The sequence below is a fragment of the Chaetodon trifascialis genome, chromosome 20 (assembly GCF_039877785.1).
Source record: "Chaetodon trifascialis isolate fChaTrf1 chromosome 20, fChaTrf1.hap1, whole genome shotgun sequence".
Lineage (NCBI taxonomy): Eukaryota > Metazoa > Chordata > Actinopteri > Chaetodontiformes > Chaetodontidae > Chaetodon > Chaetodon trifascialis.
The window spans coordinates 20112401-20131201 of NC_092075.1; the positions used below are offsets into that span (position 1 = coordinate 20112401).

General features: G+C 43.4%; 1 protein-coding gene across 2 annotated transcripts in view; it reads left to right on the plus strand.

Moving 5' to 3' along the window:
- tln1 (talin 1) overlaps positions 1 to 18801 on the plus strand; it is a 70601-nt gene that overhangs the window by 40535 nt on the left and 11265 nt on the right. For both annotated transcript variants that reach the window (XM_070989056.1, XM_070989058.1), the window contains 16 exons: positions 963 to 1103; positions 1378 to 1559; positions 1738 to 1870; positions 2564 to 2665; positions 2817 to 2987; positions 3653 to 3901; positions 4885 to 5004; positions 5116 to 5262; positions 5488 to 5654; positions 6795 to 6978; positions 7390 to 7515; positions 7684 to 7800; positions 8064 to 8249; positions 9644 to 9751; positions 13868 to 13973; positions 18385 to 18509. In XM_070989056.1, the coding sequence (XP_070845157.1) occupies positions 963 to 1103; positions 1378 to 1559; positions 1738 to 1870; positions 2564 to 2665; positions 2817 to 2987; positions 3653 to 3901; positions 4885 to 5004; positions 5116 to 5262; positions 5488 to 5654; positions 6795 to 6978; positions 7390 to 7515; positions 7684 to 7800; positions 8064 to 8249; positions 9644 to 9751; positions 13868 to 13973; positions 18385 to 18509 (2364 nt within the window). The remainder of the gene's footprint in view (positions 1 to 962; positions 1104 to 1377; positions 1560 to 1737; positions 1871 to 2563; positions 2666 to 2816; positions 2988 to 3652; positions 3902 to 4884; positions 5005 to 5115; positions 5263 to 5487; positions 5655 to 6794; positions 6979 to 7389; positions 7516 to 7683; positions 7801 to 8063; positions 8250 to 9643; positions 9752 to 13867; positions 13974 to 18384; positions 18510 to 18801) is intronic.

Below are 18801 nucleotides of genomic sequence, written 5' to 3' on the forward strand. Positions count from 1 at the left end.
ATCCGTGTTGAGTGACAGCAAGTATTAACCCAGCTTCAAACAAACTAGTTTGCACAGTTGGAGAATCTTACAGGAACTGAATTTAGTCCCTGGTTCATTTGGTCCAAATGCAGGTTTAGTATCTGAATAACTGTGATAATGAACCAAATTAGACTGATTTGGATTAAAAAAGTAACAGATTTGATTTGTTGTTGTTGTTGTTGTTGTGTTGTTGATGTTTAATTGCTGTATGACTGTGATGTTTGAATCTTGTCTGACATCACACAAATGTCCATAGTCCTAAAATTGATACTAACCAGCGAGTTCCAGCTGGTTAGACCTTGGTTAAGGGTAATAATAATATGCAGTGCACACTGTGAAAAGCCCTTTAGGTGTCATTGTAATGGTGATGCAGTAAACAATGAATAGATTGAAATACTGTTCAACTCAGTTAAGTCACATAACTTTACTGAGTTGAACAGTATTTTTACTTCAGTCAATTCAGGTTTATCCCATATGATCCTAGTCCTGATCCAGGATTAGGCCAGATACCAAGCAGGCAACAGCCTTTAGGCCCCAAAAGGTCTCATCTTACTGTGTCTTTAAAGCACAATACCAACTGACATGATGATGATTCAGCTTGGTGCTTATACATTTTGAATTTTGCTGAATGTATTTGTGTTTAATCCAATCACCACTCAGCAAGCTGGAGCCAGACAGTGTAACAGTCTTAAATCAAACTACACCTTGCACAGAGAGGGGGTTTAAGCAGGGTAAACAGGAGCTCACCAGTTCATTTTTGTCTTGGGCTTCCCTGAGTAAGTAAATTGGCCAATGTCCAAGGTACCACATAATACAGGTGTGGGAGGTATGTTGCAAAACTAACGTTCTAGGAGTATAGTCTGTTGAGAAGCCACTGTAGTCCCACAGACATATCAGTAAATTCAGTATATAATAAATAAACTGCCATGTCTCCCGTGCAGGCTTTGGATGGAGCCTTTAACCAGGAGAACAGAGAGAAGTGTAAAGCTGCCACTGGTCCTCTGATAGAAGCTGTGGATAACCTGACTGCGTTCGCCTCCAACCCAGAGTTCGCCAGCATTCCCGCTCAGATCAGCCCTGAGGTATGTCCTCACCCAAAATAATTCAATCAGAAATGAATGTAGAGTGTGAGCTGGCCCTGATAGCCAACTGTCTGCTCTTTCTTTAAATAATTCAACAGCATGGGAGTAGTTGGAGTATATGACTAAGGATGTGTACCCGGAGGTCACCAATAACATTCAAATCTTTTGTGATTCGTCCTCTAAACTCAACTTCTGGAAATGGTACCATTCAGTATTTCTCAGTCTGGTGACTCATTTTCATCCTTTTCCGTCCACTTCCACTCACCTTCCTCAGGGTCATGCAGCCATGGAGCCCATCTTGGCTGCAGCAAAGATGATGCTGGAGAGCTCAACAGGCCTGATCCAGACTGCTCGCTCTCTGGCTGTTAACCCCAAAGACCCCCCCAAGTGGTCAGTGCTGGCTGGACACTCCAGGACTGTGTCTGACTCCATCAAGAAACTCATCACCAACATGAGGTAAACGCATGCACTGCTACTGCCACTGGCTTTACTGCCTCCACCTTCTCTGACAGCATCCACAAGATTTGTCTACTTAGCTATTGTCACATGGGCTATAAAAGTCTCTGAGTACCGAGTGGTTTACTACAACTGTTAATCACTTTACACACCATCTATTTCGTGTGTTTTCGTGCAGAGAAAAGGCTCCTGGCCAGAGAGAGTGTGATGATGCTATCGAGGCGCTGAACAGCTGCATCCGAGAGGTCGATCAGGCCTCTCTGGCAGCCATAAGCCAGCAGCTAACACCCCGAGAAGACATCTCCATGGAGGTACACATGCACACACACACACACACACACACACACACACACACACACACACACACAGCTCTGCCAGTAAACAGGTTGAAAACAGAAGATAAGTGTAAGTGATGCTTGATGTGATGTGATGCAGAAAAGCACATATGAAATTCATGTTACACATGTGGCTGTATGAAATTAATGTATTTGTAATCAACAATCCAAATTCAAAGATCCACTTCCTGCCTTTTTTTTTTTTACTTTTACTGCCAGTGAGTCTGTCAGTCTGCTTCAGAGAGGTCTAAGGACTGATCACACAGTTCCATTTACTGAAGAAGACGTGAGAGGTGGTTCAAAGTCCTGAGAAGCCAGAGAGTGTAGCTTCACTGTATATGACATAATAACCTGAACTCAAGGTTCACTTGCTGGCTTTTTTCAATGCTTTTCCAGCTGTTCCACATTGTTCTTCAGCAAATGGAATTACCAAAGATCAAGAGCAAACTTCCATGATCAAATATTATGTAATGTTTTCAATGCAGCACCACCCCTTACTATAACCTGTATGAAGCTCATTATTATGCAGGTATTGTATTGCACTGCACTGTATGCTTATGTTTTTCTATCATTATTTCTGCCTTTGTATATACTAATCTAAGAAGTGTAAACAAGCAGTCTAAAGAAGGATAATGTAACCCTGAGTGCATTGTGCCTGACATGTTGCAGACTCTCCATGAGCAGATGGCTGCTTCAGTCCATGAGATCAGTAACTTGATTGATCCTGTAGCTGTGGCGGCTCGCTCCGAGGCCTCCCAACTGGGACACAAGGTAAAGCACAGGATCACCTCCACTCAGCTGACATACTGGAATATGAATGTTGACCAGCTGGTGGGCCATCTAAAGACTGATTATGGTTAAAGTAGTTCAAGTCTGTAATGTTCCTCATATTTCATAATTTGCTCCCCATACATCTGAACAGGTATCTCAAATGGCCAGCTACTTTGAGCCCCTGATCATGGCAGCCATTGGCACAGCATCCAAGATCCTCAGCAGCCAACAGCAGATGGCTGTCTTAGACCAGACCAAAACCCTAACAGAGTCAGCGCTGCAGATGCTCTACACTGCCAAGGAGGCTGGAGGGAACCCCAAGGTACTGAAGCTGGCACTTGCTACTCAGAGTCCTTTGAAGGAGCTGGCAGAGAAACCTGGCCAAAAGGCACAGCCCTGTCACTTTGAGACAAGGTGCAGGGGGGGTGTAACAAAGCACAAGACCAGCGCTATGGCCCAGTGTAGAACAGAATCAAAGAATTATCTATGTATTGGGTTGTTGCTAACATTAATTGCACCTTGTTCTGTTCGATACTTGAAAAATACACTTGTTAGATCTGTTACTTAAGTAAATACAGTATGTGTCAGAAGAAGTGACATCAATCATCTGAAAGCTTTGGAACATACTAAGTTGTGATTGGAGCTGGCATGAAATTGTTTCCTCACCTTTAACTTTTTGTTTTAAGAGAGGAAGGAATCAGCAGGAATGCAGATATCATATTTCTACTAGACACCAAAAAGAAACTGTTGGCTTAAACAAGAAATAGATGTAACAGATACAGATGGAATATGCAATAGCCTGATATTATGGGGCTAAAAACGAATGTTCCTGCCTTTAGATTTAATGTCAGCTTTTTACTTTTTGTGTCTTATTTGTTCCATTTCATTTATGGGATTTCATTTAATATTTGTGCTGTGCTTGGTTTAACGGTCTGGCTGAATATTTCAGCGTTGCCAAGTCAATGTGTTTTCCTTTCCTTTCTCCAGGCGGCACACATGCAGGAGGCCCTGGAGGAGTCAGTGCAGATGATGAAAGAAGCAGTCGATGACCTGGGGGCCACTCTGGCTGAGGCAGCCAGTGCAGCAGGCGCTGTGGGTGGCATGGTGGACTCCATCAATGATGCCATCAATAAAATGGAAGACACACCTGCCCTCGAACCTGAAGGCACCTTCGTGGACTACCAGACTACCATGGTGAAGACGGCCAAGGCCATAGCGGTCACTGTGCAGGAGATGGTGAGGCATTTTCAGAAGTCATCCAAGAGGCATTGCTGTTCTGGTGACAGAAATAAAGTTGAATATTTTCAAAATTTAAACTTGGGATACTGGAGCTTTAGTCCCAGGTGGAGCCCCTCATCAGAAAGAGGTGACGTGTGAGAAAGCTTTGCCTGAAATTCTCAGCCAGTAGCTCACCAACAAGGACCCCTGCTGTCAGCCCTGCCCCCTGTGGCTGCAGCAGACTCCAGTTTGATGACCTGCCCCCCTTTTGAAACACCATGTGGCAAGCTCCAGCCCCGCCCCTGTGAAAGTCCAAGCTCTGCTGCTGTTATCTGCATCAGGACTAATCCCCTGAGACCAGATCAGGCCCCACCTCAGGAAATTCAGGAAACATCTTTTGTTTCTATTCTTGTGTTGTAACTGCATGATGAAATAGCACAAGCAGCAGATGAGATGGTGTTTGGCTGCTGTGAGTTTAAGGACAGCGACAAAGTTCAACGACGGCAAAGCCTTTGATATAATGCTGCAAAATTTCCTATTTTGTGGACTCCTGTTGTTGACGTGGTCGTCATGCTAGCTTCTGCAGCATTCTGCATCCCCTCCCACCTTTTGGCCACACCATGCGATTAAACTGTCACTGCCCGCTGACAGCGTCATGGCCATCAGGTCACAAACACTGAACATTATGATACATAAAATGTGTGAAATGAAGGCCAAAATTGTGGAAATGGAGTTAAAATGTTTTTTTTTGTTTATTTGAAGATGAAGGGTGGAAAGTATGAAAATATTAAACTGCATTTTCTCAAAAAGGAACAAAAGATTTTACAAAAGATTTGTCGATTTAGGAGTAAATCAACTTAATGCGACTCAGCATGAATTACACATCTGCAGTATTTATGTTTGTTATTATCATAGTATTATCATAGCACTTCAGTACTGGTGAAAAACTGATAAATGTACTCTTAATTACTCAACTAATGTTTTTTCTCGTCTCTCTCCAGGTGACCAAGTCTAACACCAACCCCGATGACCTCGGAGGATTGGCCAACCAGCTGACCAATGAGTTTGGAAACCTGGCAGATGAGGCCAAATATGCAGCCGTGACTGCAGAGAACGATGAAGTAAATAAAAGCAGCGTTCCATCTGTTGAGAGACACTTCACAGGCCGTGCTCGCTCCACGTTTTCCATTGTGTTCATGCTGTTCACCAGGTTTGTCTCTGTTTGTTTCCAGATTGGTTCTCACATTAAGAAGCAGGTGGGCGAGCTGGGTTTCAGCTGCACGGGTCTGGTGACGAAAGCTGGAGCTCTGCAGTGCAGCCCCAACGACACATTCACCAAGAAGGAGCTGATTGAAAGCGCCCGCAAAGTCTCTGAGAAGGTCGGACCAGGACCAGTCACTTTACTTCTTTGGTTTTCAGTCATTGTTTGGACATTTTATTTATTTATTTACTGGTCCCCAGCAGAATTTGAGTAGGGGATGTTGCATTTCATGATTGGTGTCTCAACCCTCTAGGCCAAGGGTGCACCCCTAAATGCTTTTAGAACTTTTATCTTGATATGAGCTGTGACTTCCTCCCGTAACAGATTGGTCTTCTTCTTGCAGGTCTCCCATGTGTTGGCATCCCTGCAGGCAGGTAACCGTGGCACCCAGGCCTGCATCACAGCAGCCAGCGCCGTGTCTGGAATCATCGCAGACCTGGACACCACCATCATGTTTGCCACTGCTGGTACTCTGAACAGAGAGAACGCAGAGACCTTCGCTGACCACAGGTACTAATCACCCCAGGGACAGACATGTAGATAAAACAGTGTTAAGTAGAACTGCTGCAGTCAGTCATTTAAGAAATAATAACCAAAGAAATTACATGATTTCTGGTAATTAATCACTATCAATACAATTTAATTCAATCATCTCTTTCCATCCACTTTGGAAAAACTGCAAGAGGAGAGAAGATAGCTGTGACGTTTTCTAAGTCTAAGTTTGACAGCCTTAATTATAAGTAATATAGACACAGTCTAAACAAGGAGGCAATGAATGAGGATTATATACATGCTAATAACAGTGTCATACTCATTGTGAGAAAGTGGCATTTCAAGTAGTTGGTTCCAGTAATTTGTGATCTAGATCAACTTTTTTGGTCAAGTATATGAACTCAGAAGGAGTTTGATACAGGTTTTTCATTGTTCTCAATGTACTCGCAGAGGAATAGATATAACAGCTAAGAACAAAGAAAGCAAAGTGGAACAAGTAAAGGTAAAGAGCAGACTATTAAATACAAAAAAAGGTGCTATATACAAGTCATGTTTTCTATAAACTCAGCAGTGCAAATAATGCGGAGACAAATGTTGACTAGACATACATAGAGTGGATGATCATGTACATTATATTCATGTATGTGTGTCTGTATACAGTGTGCAGGCAATAATGACATCTTACAAAAATAATGCATCCAGTGTAGGTTCAACAGGAATATGGGATGTACTGTACTATGAAATAGTGATAGCAGTTTCTTCTGTGTGCCTCTGACTGGCAGGACGGAGGATTCTCAACACATTAAGTACTGTTTTAGAGGTGTCAGTCTGGAAATGTGTAGCATTTGTCTGTGTTGAGGGATTTGTTCACTTCTTTTTGCTACAGTCTGTAATTTGATTTTAACAGCAGCAGAATGTGTGGACATTTCTCAAACCCCAACAGGAGCTCTGCAACATGTTCATTTTTCTATCACCAAGATTGTGTTTTCTTACACCTTAACTGAATTTCATTGAGCGCTGTCATATACAAGTGGATGTGGAGACAGCAAAATACCATCTGTAATGACAGACTGTAGCAGGACCATTTCATGTGCACTATCTTTGCATTATTAAGCTCCTTGGTGGTAACTGGTGACTGTGTGGCCTTCCTGTGTGCAGAGAATGCATCCTGAAGACAGCCAAGGCTCTGGTGGAGGACACCAAGCTGCTCGTGTCCGGTGCTGGAGCCAGTCAGGAGAAACTGGCCCAGGCTGCCCAGTCTTCTGTGACCACCATCACCAAACTGGCTGATGTGGTCAAACTGGGAGCTGCCAGCCTGGGTTCAGAAGACCCAGAGACGCAGGTATGGACAGCACAGATGACATGTTGTGTTGTGTGTGTGTGTGTGTGTGTGTGTTTACAATTATTTCCTGTAAAACTGATCCTGAGAAAAGGTGATAGTTGTGTGATAGCTTGCTCACCCTTCTGACATATGTTAATTGAAAACAATCTGTTTTTCTCTACGTTTTACACAGAATGTATTATCATTTTCATTATGATTATTATTACCATTCTATCTATGATGAAGTCTACAGACTCTCATCTCGGGCACAGACCACTAGCATTCAACCTCTTAAGAGCACATAAGCACCTTCATAAACACACATGCAGCCACTGAACTGAGACACAGCCTTACTTTATGTGTGTAGGTACAATCACTTTTTATGTGATGACACCAAATTAAACTATAAAGTACTGGTTCTGCACTCTACAGGTGGTCCTGATCAATGCAGTGAAAGATGTGGCTAAAGCTCTGGGCAACCTCATCAGCACCACCAAGGCAGCTGCAGGCAAACCTCATGATGACCCCAGCATGCTGCAGCTCAAGAACTCTGCCAAGGTAACACACAAAGCCCATGCATCATACAACACTGTGTTGTGGAATGACAAGTACATGAACCTTGTAAGATCTCTTTGTGACATTTATCACAGTGACAAGCATTAATGAGCCATTTTTTCTTGCCATCTGTCTAATCTATCTCTCTGTGATCTGACCTGGCTGCTGTAGGTGATGGTGACCAATGTAACGTCCCTCTTGAAGACGGTCAAGGCAGTAGAGGATGAAGCCACAAAGGGGACCAGAGCCCTGGAGGCCACCATTGAACACATCAAACAGGAGCTCACTGTAAGTATTGACATTCTTTCAATTGAAATGTTGTGTTGTAAATATATTGGTCAACATATGGAATACAAGTTTCTTTACAACTCCAAACCAGTAGTCACTGTGGCCTATAGTACTAGCTGAAACCAGACCCCTTCCAGGGACATGGATTTGTTTAGGACGCTGATCCTGTAGCTTCAAATTCACTTGGTTGTTGGATGAAAGAACTTCTGTTGTTTCTTAGGCCTCGATTCTATCACTAACAGCCCCCTGGTTTTATCACACAGGTGTTCAGCAGTTCTGACCCCCCACCAAAGACGACCACACCAGAGGAGTTCATTCGTATGACTAAAGGAATCACTATGGCAACAGCGAAGGCAGTGGCTGCTGGGAACTCCTGTCGTCAGGAAGACATCATTGCCACAGCCAACCTCAGCAGAAGGGCCATTGCTGATATGTTGCACTCCTGCAAGGTACACAGGAGATTCATGCAGCACAGCTGCCTCGTGATGAGAGAAACGGTGGACATGCCTGAGTGAACGACAAGTTTAAGTTTAATGGTACCAAAGTCTGTCACAGCTCACAGATCTTGAATGCTTGAGAACTTAAGGTGATGGATATAATCCCTAGTTCTCTGATAAACATGAGTGAGAGCCTCACTATGGGCAATGCCTCATCACAGGCTCAAATAATATTATGCCAGCTCTGATTGGCTGGCACTTCCTGACATCTATGTTGACATAATGTCAATTGTCTTTCAAAACAAGCTTACTCTACAGCCTATAACCTTCAGGATGAAGGCTGGGTTAGGCTGCAGACTGACCTTGGCATTGCCTCTGGGGAAAATTGTATACATGCCTGATGCACGGAAAGTGCATGGATCGCACCTGTGTGCATAGCTGAGACTAAAGCAGGCAAAAAGGCCGTCTTTAAGGGCAACATTTTCAACTCCACTTGTTCCAAGGATTTAACAGTGGAACAGGAGGAGAGGATTTAGTACAGTGGGAAGATTCAACAATGGAGCCAGTGATCTAGATGTAGGCAATTTACAGCACTCAACCTTCATGGATCCACACATTGAAAGGGTGTTGAAACAGTCGTTATGTCAAAATCAAGGTAGGTGGGAGGTGGGAAAAGCTTCCAGGTACACCTTGATGGTTGAGAAAGCGTTACCATTCTCAAAAAGGTCCTGTAAAAATGACAGAATCACTGTTCCAGAACACTGAACAAGAATTGTCTTATGACTGAGCACCAGCTCTCAAACACATGCTGCTTATGGTCATATAATGAGGGAGTCCCTCTGTAAGCCTCATGGAAGGTGGCCATGGGCATGAGGATTCAGACCCACAGAGGCTACTCAGTCCTGCACAGATGTCCCAGTAGTGTAGCCACTGCAGAGGCCATCAGGCTGCACAGCCTGTGGCATTGTTTGAGGCTAACCATGTTGCTCCTGTGGAACAGTGCTAGATTTGTCCACATAATCTCTACTCTTTCTGGGGATAAAAACGCTTTGGCCTGGAGAGAGCTCCGAGTGATCTTCATGAAAGGAATGCATTGAGCAGGCGTCGGCATGCTGCATTTATATGAAAACTCAGATCCACCCAGATTTGTGTAACTTCTCTCTTGTATTTGGTTTGAAGTTCCCTCAGAATAATGTTATCAAATTTCAATCAGGTTTGTCAGGTTTTTTTCCAACTGGTAAACCTTTGTACTGGTGCAACTCAAAAATGCCATTCGCTAATGTTGTGTTTCTTATGAACGCCCATGTTATTTCCTCTTTTTGTCACTATAAGCATTGCATTTCAACATGGAAAATGGCTCTCTACCTCTACTTGGTTCAGAGTTTGATTTCTGTCTGCTCTTTCAGCAAGCTGCCTACCACCCAGAGGTCAGCAAGGAGGTCCAGATGAGAGCCCTGCGCTATGGCAACGAGTGTGCTTCTGGATATCTGGGCCTGCTGGAGCATGTGCTGGTGGTAAGACATCATTACCTACATACAGAAGACACACTAATACACGAACACTGTGTCAGTTACTGTACAGTGGCACTTATTTGTCCTAGCAGTCCCTAAAACATTTCATAAATTGGAGAGAGGTAGTAGAAGTACACATTTAGGAATTCTGCAGGTCTGCATGACAGCAGCCTTATCACAGCCTCTAACACAGTGTGGACACGGCCAAAGTGATCATTTACCAGCTTAGTTGGAATAAACATAGAGACTTAGGTATTTAGAATAAACAGCAGCAGCCTCAGTGAGGAATAGTGGAATAAATAAAAAGCACCTTATTCAGAAACTCCTAAAGGAAAGTGAGTGTAAAAATGTTGAAATGTTCACTGGTCTTGGTGCCACCGTATTGCTGCTGGGGACATGTATTTACAATTGGTGTTTTGAATTCAAACAGGTGGGCTGCAAATGTCACCTACTACTCAGACACATGAAGTGAAACTCGTTGACCTAAAGGTGGCGCTAAAAATGCTACATACTATGCTAACAATACATTTACGTCACATCGCTATTGTCCCAAAGGAGTCAAAATTCTTTCGACATTTTAAACTCTCATGTCATCTGCTGCTTTGCTCCATTTGTCTTCTGCTCTAAAAGCATCAAATATTGCTACTTGTTTTCTTAATTTTCTCTAAAGTCTTTTTGTGAGAAACCACGGGGCCAGTTGTCCCACTAGTCTTCAAGTTTTAAAGCACGTCAGCTCTGAAATCGCCCGTACATGCCACTGAAGAGCGGGTTGAGCCTGCAGTGACGGGCTTTACAGCATGATGGCTGCATGCTTACAAGCCTCTCCTCTCTACTGTACTGTCATGTGTTTGATGACACCTTTTCTTTCCTTTTCCCAACGCTCCGTCAATGTTCCTTTAAACTTGCGGCTCACTGATGTCGGTGCAAGCCGGTGAGTACACCATGTGACTAACGTGCACAAGTGTGGAGCTGCATTGGTTGAATGCTTCACTGCATACTTTCTAGCACTACAATGCTGCAGAATAACATCAGCGGCACATTAACAGATGTCAGACCAGCTCTGCTCAGGGACAAGAAGAAGCAACACGTCTTTTTATGAGGCAGCAGTCATGTGCTCAGGTTCAGTGAAGACACTAAAGGAATCTGTGTCAGCTGGAGGTGTTTCCTGTGTCTTTAGATTGATGTTAGTCTTGACTGTGCAGGTGCACTGTCAGCTGATTGTCTCTCTTTCGGAGGTTGGAAGATGGGAATGGTCTGTGATGTCTGTTCTGGTATTATCTTTGGTTGTTCTGGTGACTTCTAAGTCAGGTGCAGTTAGGGAAATCCCACTCAGTGCATGGAGTTTTATAACTGCCTGCTTCAGAGCAGATTAGCGTGCTTAGACTTGCATCATGGCGAACAGGAAAACAGTGTTGCACCTGGGCTGCATGTGCATTTCTCTTTTGTTAGGATGATGTTTCAGCCATCAGGCCGTCATTGAGATCAGCAGCCATCCTTGCATCCTCATTTTCAACCTGGTGATCAAATTATTAATGTTGTTTATTGATATATTAAGTAAAAACTTTAGCACACTTCATGCAATCTTTGGAATGAATGCTAATTTACCACTTTAACATTCAGGTGAAGCTGCAGCCTAGTGTTCCTGCAGCTTTTTATCACAGTGGATGGAACTTATTGACAAACAAGGCTATAACAGTAAATAATAGAATTTAAGTGAACTTGACAAACCATTAAAACAATGTCAGAATTTCTCCACTTAAGGTCCACTCGGTGCTTTCATGGAGCTTCTGACTGTATCACACAATTTCAGTTGCCATGGAACTTGTGATTGTCCGATTTTCCATTTTATTCACAACCTTCAAGACATCTTGTCCATGTTTGCTAGAAGGTCAAGTCACTAAGAACATCAAAATGTGCATCATATCAGTTAGTGATGGATTCACATCCTCTGAATAAAGCTGAAATGACTGAACAGCATGTACAGCTCAAGTACAAAATCACACCAGCTTCCTAGAATATCTCTTAAATATAAACAGGAAGATACTTGTTTTCACTTTAATTTTAAAATCTGTTTTTATGTTAATGAGTCTCAAACAATCTTGATTTCATCCACTGTGGTCCAGTGTGCAGAATCATGGAAGTGGGACTTGGATATAGTACTTCTCCTCTGCAGTGGAGATGTGATCTGAGCCTGTGGTCCTGCCCTCTGATGGGTGGAACAGAACAACCAGCCTGCTTGTTCACACATGCTCTCTCTGGTCCTTGACCTCTGTAGGAAATACAGCACTACCACTGACCTGCCGATCATGTTGCTCAGTGACTTGGTTTGGTTTGTGCTGATGTGTTGAGGATCTGTTCTGGAGCTGATGCATGCAGTTGTTTTGTATTTGTGTAACACAAACCTGCTAAATTTCCTGTTTCCCCCTGTCAAATATTGCTTCAGCGGTGGAGCTCAGGTAATAGTGTGTTGTCTGAACATGTGTGTATCAGTTTGTTAGTGTGCAAAATGTGGATGTGTTTGCTCGTGGAATTCGTTTGGCCCACTGCATGCGTTCTTGGGCAGTTACGTCCTCGCCTCTATCATCTCATGACAACACATCTGAATAAACTTGAGCTGGGTATGGGCTGAGCCCTGTTAATGCCCTGCACCTGTCACACACTGCTCCAACCTGAATACTGCATGTTCACCTAGGACAGTCTGAGGACACAAACTGAAACCCAAACGCATCTGAGCACCAACAACTCAAACTAGTCTGCCATTACATTCATTCAATCAGGAGATGGTATGAGGAGAGGTAGGTAGTATATTATATATTCGATGTAAGAGTACCTCCAGACAGTCTGTCATTGTGCTTTCTCATAAACAAACTGGTAAGATAGCACAAAGCTATTGTGCGGTCGACTGTACAAACAGTATCAGACAGAATTCAGGCAAAATATTTTACATAGCAACAGCTAAGTAATGGCTAAAAGAAACAACAGGAAGTAATAGTCTCTAATGGCAGACACTTTAGTCATAGGTGAGCAGTGTATGCCTGATTTTAAGGGCACACAAGTTTATTCAATCACAGCAATAAATTAACAAAGTGACACATTTAAAGTGGTTTTATTTTGAAGTCCTGGGGCCAGATGTATAAAACTCATCGTATTTAGAGAGCCATGTCTTCTAAATCTCAGTCATTGTGGATCTGGGTGTACTTTTCCACTTCCACTCACCTGTAAATGGATGGAGGCAAGCACTTGCATATCAAAAGAAGAAGTGCAGTTTCACTGGTTGTGTCACATCAGCATCGTTCTGCAAACAGTGGCTGTCATTACATGTGAGGGCTTTGGCTTTTTATATCATCAGTGTCACAAAGTTATCACATGTACCTGTAAACCATCATCTGTGGTGCATAATGACAATTTATCACACAAAAATGTAATTAATGCACATTTGAATCAGTATAGATTGATATAGAATCTGCAAACACGAGTGAAACTGGCAAACACAGTGCTTTTATTTTGAAATTCAGTCTCTGCCGTTGTTTTTATCCTCACCTCGCATTCATCTTCACCCTCAGGTCGCTGTAGAAACTGTGTGCTGTGGTCTGTGTGAGGTGCTCACCTTCTCACCGCTCACACAGTCTATTTTTAGAGATAGCAATGTATGTGTGGGAAATGGAATATTGATGGTTTTGTGAGTATGCGTCATTTACACAGGTGGTGCACCTGCTGTTGATGGCCACCATTTACACTTAATGTAGTTTCCTCCCCAGTGTCATGCTGAATGTACGTATAGACAGGTGGGTCATGTTAAAAGAGAAAACCCAACATGCAGTGTGTTAGCACAGTGTCGCTCCAACACAAACCTCCAGAGCAGCTTCAGTGCTCCTCGTCTGCTTTGCCTTCATCTGCTCCTGTAACTGTGGTGCAAAGAGACAAATGTATCTGTCCTCTAAAGCATTTGAACTGACTGTAATGTTCGCCACCTTTGTTATCTTAGCATTAGCTTAGCACAAGTTGACATTCAGTTCATTGAAGTAAACATGTTTAGCATCAGTAATAGAGACAGTGAATGTAAAAAAAAAAAAAAAGGCTTGATTCAAAGGTTGTGACTCTTTTTTCCTTCACCCACAGATCATCCAGAAGCCCACTCATGATCTGAAGCAACAGTTGGCCAACTACTCCAAGCGGGTGGCAGGCTCTGTCACCGAGCTCATCCAGGCTGCAGAGGCTATGAAAGGTATGTTAACCTTTGACCTCTTCGACAACAGAATGGCAGCAGAAGAAAGCTGCATTCCCCAGGGTGTCTCTGCACGTCTCAGTTTCCACTTAATGCTATCAGTGTCTTTACTGATTTGTATAAATGGTGTGGATGGAGGTGGATGGTTGTGGGGATGACATCATCAGACATTTGTTCCCAGTAACGAGCTTTGATCATGCAATGAGCCAATTTCAAGTTTCATGTTAGACATTTAAAAGAGAGTACTGATGTGCAGCATCGAATAAGAAATTAATTAATAGATCATTTTAAGTCGATTGGCATAAGATTTAAACTTCTGCCTTGGTGCCCCCAGTGGAAGTATCAAAAAGGGCTGACAGCAATGCACACTGCATTTCGGACATGCACAAGACCTGCGCAAGTCGTAAATAGCCCAGCATCAGATCTTATTTTGAACATGTCATGCAAATGAGCCCTGACAGTAATTTGAAGTAGGATTAGTAAATATCCCCCTCAGAGTTCTACGGTTTCACACAGCTCTGCTCTGGGATCCCCCTCTCAAGAGTGAAGTACAAATTACCAACTCAAGGCAATTCCATTGCATCATATCTCAAATGGAGTTAACCTCCTCCTCAGGGCTTCAGATCGCAGATTGATGTCCCTCTGTTCGAGTTTAAGAGACATTAGCTGCAACTGAATCCTGCTGAATGGTGTTGGTGCATGACTTCATTGAACAGGTGACGCAGATGAGACGACTGTAGAGGCTCTGAAAGAGCTGGGAGTGATTTGCAGGAATGGAGTTCAACAGGATTTTATCCAATCCAAAAAAAGCATAAAATTCACTTACTGAATGTCAATCTCCTCAAATACCACATCCAATTTGTTATGGTTCAGTCTTCAACTTTTGGACAGGGCACAGCCTAATTAATGACAATCTATAGCTCCAACCAGAGAGTGAGCTGAATAGCAGAAGATACGAAATGCTGATGAAATTATAACTGACTTTTTTTTTTAACCAAATACTGAAGGTCTTGATTTGGAATTACTGTATTAGGTTGAACTACAAAACTGTAGGCAGGAGAGTGGTGGTTCTGTCTCTAGCAAACCATCTTTGGCTTAGTTTAGACGCTGATGTGCAGAGAGCATAATAACATAAACAAAATGACAGCCAGGTATGTATGTGGCCTTTGGCAAGTTAGCTTGAGTAGTGAATTCAGTGTTCAAAAGGTGCCTGTTCAGAACAGACCTGCGGTGTCTTTCTCAATATCAGCCGGCAGAGCTGGAGAGCCTCCACAGTTCTAGACGCAGCAGTACCAGACCCAGTAAAGGTCACTGTGACCTCACCAAACACAAAATGTTTGACCATAACTTGAGAATTCATACATTCATTATGACAAAATTTCACAAATCTCTCTTAGAATAAAATGATGACGTGATGACATCATCAGCATCATCATCATCATTAACATCATAATGTTCTGCAGAAACACTTTTCTGCGCATTATTCAACACTGTGAGGAGGAGGAGGAGGTGTGGAGAGGAGGAGATTGAGACCATATTTCACATCAGAATCAGAAACATTTGGTAGGATACTAAATTGGTGACACTAATCTTGGGCGTCCAGTTTCAAACTGTGCTGATTGTTTAGATCTTCTGAGCTGCTGGGTTGAAGATGTGAGTGAAACATCCACATTTCACAGTTTGAAGCTTCTTTGCAGCAACATCCATATTTGAAGTATATAGTTCACCACAAGGTGATTGTTGTTGCACCATGTGATGAAGCTTTCTATCAGTCCTCTGTCCGCCTCTGGAAAAATAGTCTCTAAGTAAAGACAGAATGTTTGTCTCTGGAAATTACTCACTGGAATCATATGTCTATATAATAAGAACTTCAATTTCTCCAAAAAAGACACTTAATGCCTTTTATTAAATTCTTCCAGTCTTCACTACATGTGTTATATGAGTTTGGACAGACGTGGACGTAAACTGCAACTGGACTGTTTGATGGATGCACATTCTCAGTGTGTTACAAAGGATAGGCTGTTATTATTGAAGGTAGCTGGCTAACACTACTTCAATAACATTACATTAACCAGAGTTATCAAAACACAACATTAAAACTCACACTAGCTGACGTCCTCATGTATAACCAGCACCATTGAAAGAGAGCAGTGCATTCAGTAAATGCTCTTAATGTGAAGGTGCACCAGTAGGAAATGTTCAGACAAATCCTGCATAGTGTGCCTTTATATGAAGGTTTACAACTATAAAATAGCACCATCCACTTAATGTTTTTTGCTCTGCTCAGTTTAACTATTTCATACTTTGCACTGTATTGTCTGTGGTCCTCAGTGAAACACTGACCAAGCGTGAAGTTGGTGAGCAGGTGTCGAGAAAATCAAAGAACAGACTGACAGGCAGAGATTCCTTTCATCATAATTAGAGCATTGCGTATCCATAAATACATACTGCATGCACTCTATAGTATGCATTACATGCAAAACATCCAGGTAGAAGACTTTATGGTTTGATAAAAGAGAGCATGGAGAGACACATTTGGGAAGAGGTTCATTAGCCTCAGAGTTATTGGAACCCAACCCGACTGCGACTGCATAATTGGAGTGTAACGTGCTTGAGGATTTGCTCTTAGTGCTTGTCCTAGCCTATGTCCTGTCCTATGTCTGCTGCCATTATTTCAGGCAAGGTCAAAATCTTGAGCCAGACAGACGGGGTGGTGGGCTTATTTTGGACTTTCAGCTACTTAAAATAGAAAAGTCCTGACAGCTCTGATGGAGCTCTGCATTCATCCACAAGCGCTGATTTATTACAAACACTTCCACTGTACAAACCTGCACTGTGTGTGTGGCAGCTGGCCTGTGGAGATGTGTGACAGAACATTGAACATTAATCACGTCACATTCTGACCGAAGCTACGGCTGCTATGCCCACAAATGTGCATGTCACATTCTCAATTTAAAGACGGACAACATTTCTGTGGGGGACCAAAAGGGGGCGAATGATTGGAACTCTTTCTCCAGTAGATTTGATCAGTCATCTGTCCCTCTGCCTGCCCAGTCCCCCCTGCTGCAGCCCCCATCGTCTGCAGGCCCTGTATACTGCTCCACCTACACCTTCCTTCCCACAACATTCAGCTCACAGCCACCCTGTCCACTGCGTGTCCTGTCCAATGTCCTACCCATCCAACCGCAACCTCCAGCACACAGCCCCCTGCCGCAATCTGTGCCTCACAACGAACCAGATGAGGGAAGAACTCAGACGAGGAAGGCTGCAGGTCTGGATGGCATCAGCTGAAGGCTTCTCATGTACAGACCAGTTGTGTGGAATTGATGAACACATGCTCAGCCTGAGCCTGAAGCTGGGAGAGTGCCAGTGCCAGTGAACAGTCTTTCCTCCCTTCCTCTTCACCCTCTACACTGCAGACTTCAGGCACACATTTGCCACCTGGACAAGTTCTCAGACGACTCGTCCATTGTCGGCCTAATCACTGATGGGGATGACGGGGATGAAGAGACTGGTTAGGAAGGTCAGCTCTGTCCTGGGATGCCCCCCTTGACCCATTGGAGGTGGTGGCAGAAAGGAAAATGATGGCTAAGCTGGAGAACATGCCCCACCCCATGCAGGACACCAACAGCGCTGGGCAGCTCCTTCAGTGACAGGCTGCTTCGCCCACGGTGTGTGCAGGAGAGATACTTCCTTCCTGCTTCCAGTAGACCACACACACCCAAGATGACGAATTCACTCGTGCACCATCAGTGCAAATAAACTGCAGTATCAATATTCCCTTTATACAATAAGTGAACTCAACTATTGCTAATTTTACTAATGCGTCTTACTGTCTTACTGCGTACTATCCCCTTTGCTGGAATAACGCTGTTCATTTATGTTGGATTATTTTATCTCTTATGTTCTCCACCTTCCTCCACATATCCTCCACATTAAGTTTCACTCTGTTCCATTAACGTACCAGTTCTAAGGACCAGGACTGTGTGGGTCTAAGTTCCAAACATTCAGGGCTGAAACAGCAGCCCGCAGGACCAACAGGACGAACTCAGAGCTTTAGCAGCACGTCTCAGCTGCTGTGTTCACTGCTGCTGGTGACATGAATGAGATGCTGGAGGTCTTCTGTGAATGATACACATCTGGTGCATGTTTGTCTGAATATTCAGGGGAATAAATCAGCTTCCTCTCAGATTCTTTGGAGGAATCTGATGTCAAATATTGAGGCAGGGGGTTGTTGGTAGTACACACTAACAATTTCAACAAATACAATTAATAACACAGTAATAATATAGCAGAATTCATACATTTCTCATTGCCTTACACACAAAAGAAAAAAATAGAATGAAAGTCTGGTAAAACCTTTCTGTGTGAGTAGCAGGAATCAAAAATAACTTAATTCTGTGTGTTGTAGGCACAGAGTGGGTGGACCCTACGGATCCCACCGTCATCGCAGAGAATGAGCTGTTGGGAGCGGCGGCGGCTATTGAAGCAGCTGCCAAGAAACTGGAGCAGCTGAGGCCCAGGACCAAACCCAAGGTTAGAGGGCTTTTTACAGAGCATCAGCATTCACACTGAGCCTGTTAACCTCACCACGGGGTCACATACAGTGTGTGTGCCGCATGTCTTCTGGGCTGTCGGCTCCTCGCACCATGAATAACGGCCGTCCCACACACTGTACCCTGTTAGCGTTTCAGTATTCCTCATTTCAGAGTATTTCTGGACACCAGCTTGTTATATGTCATAGATCAGACCTGTTCACTTTTTTAAAGATGGGCCCTTGTTGCCCTGAATAAATCTTCCACAATCATCACAGCTCTGTAACACAGTG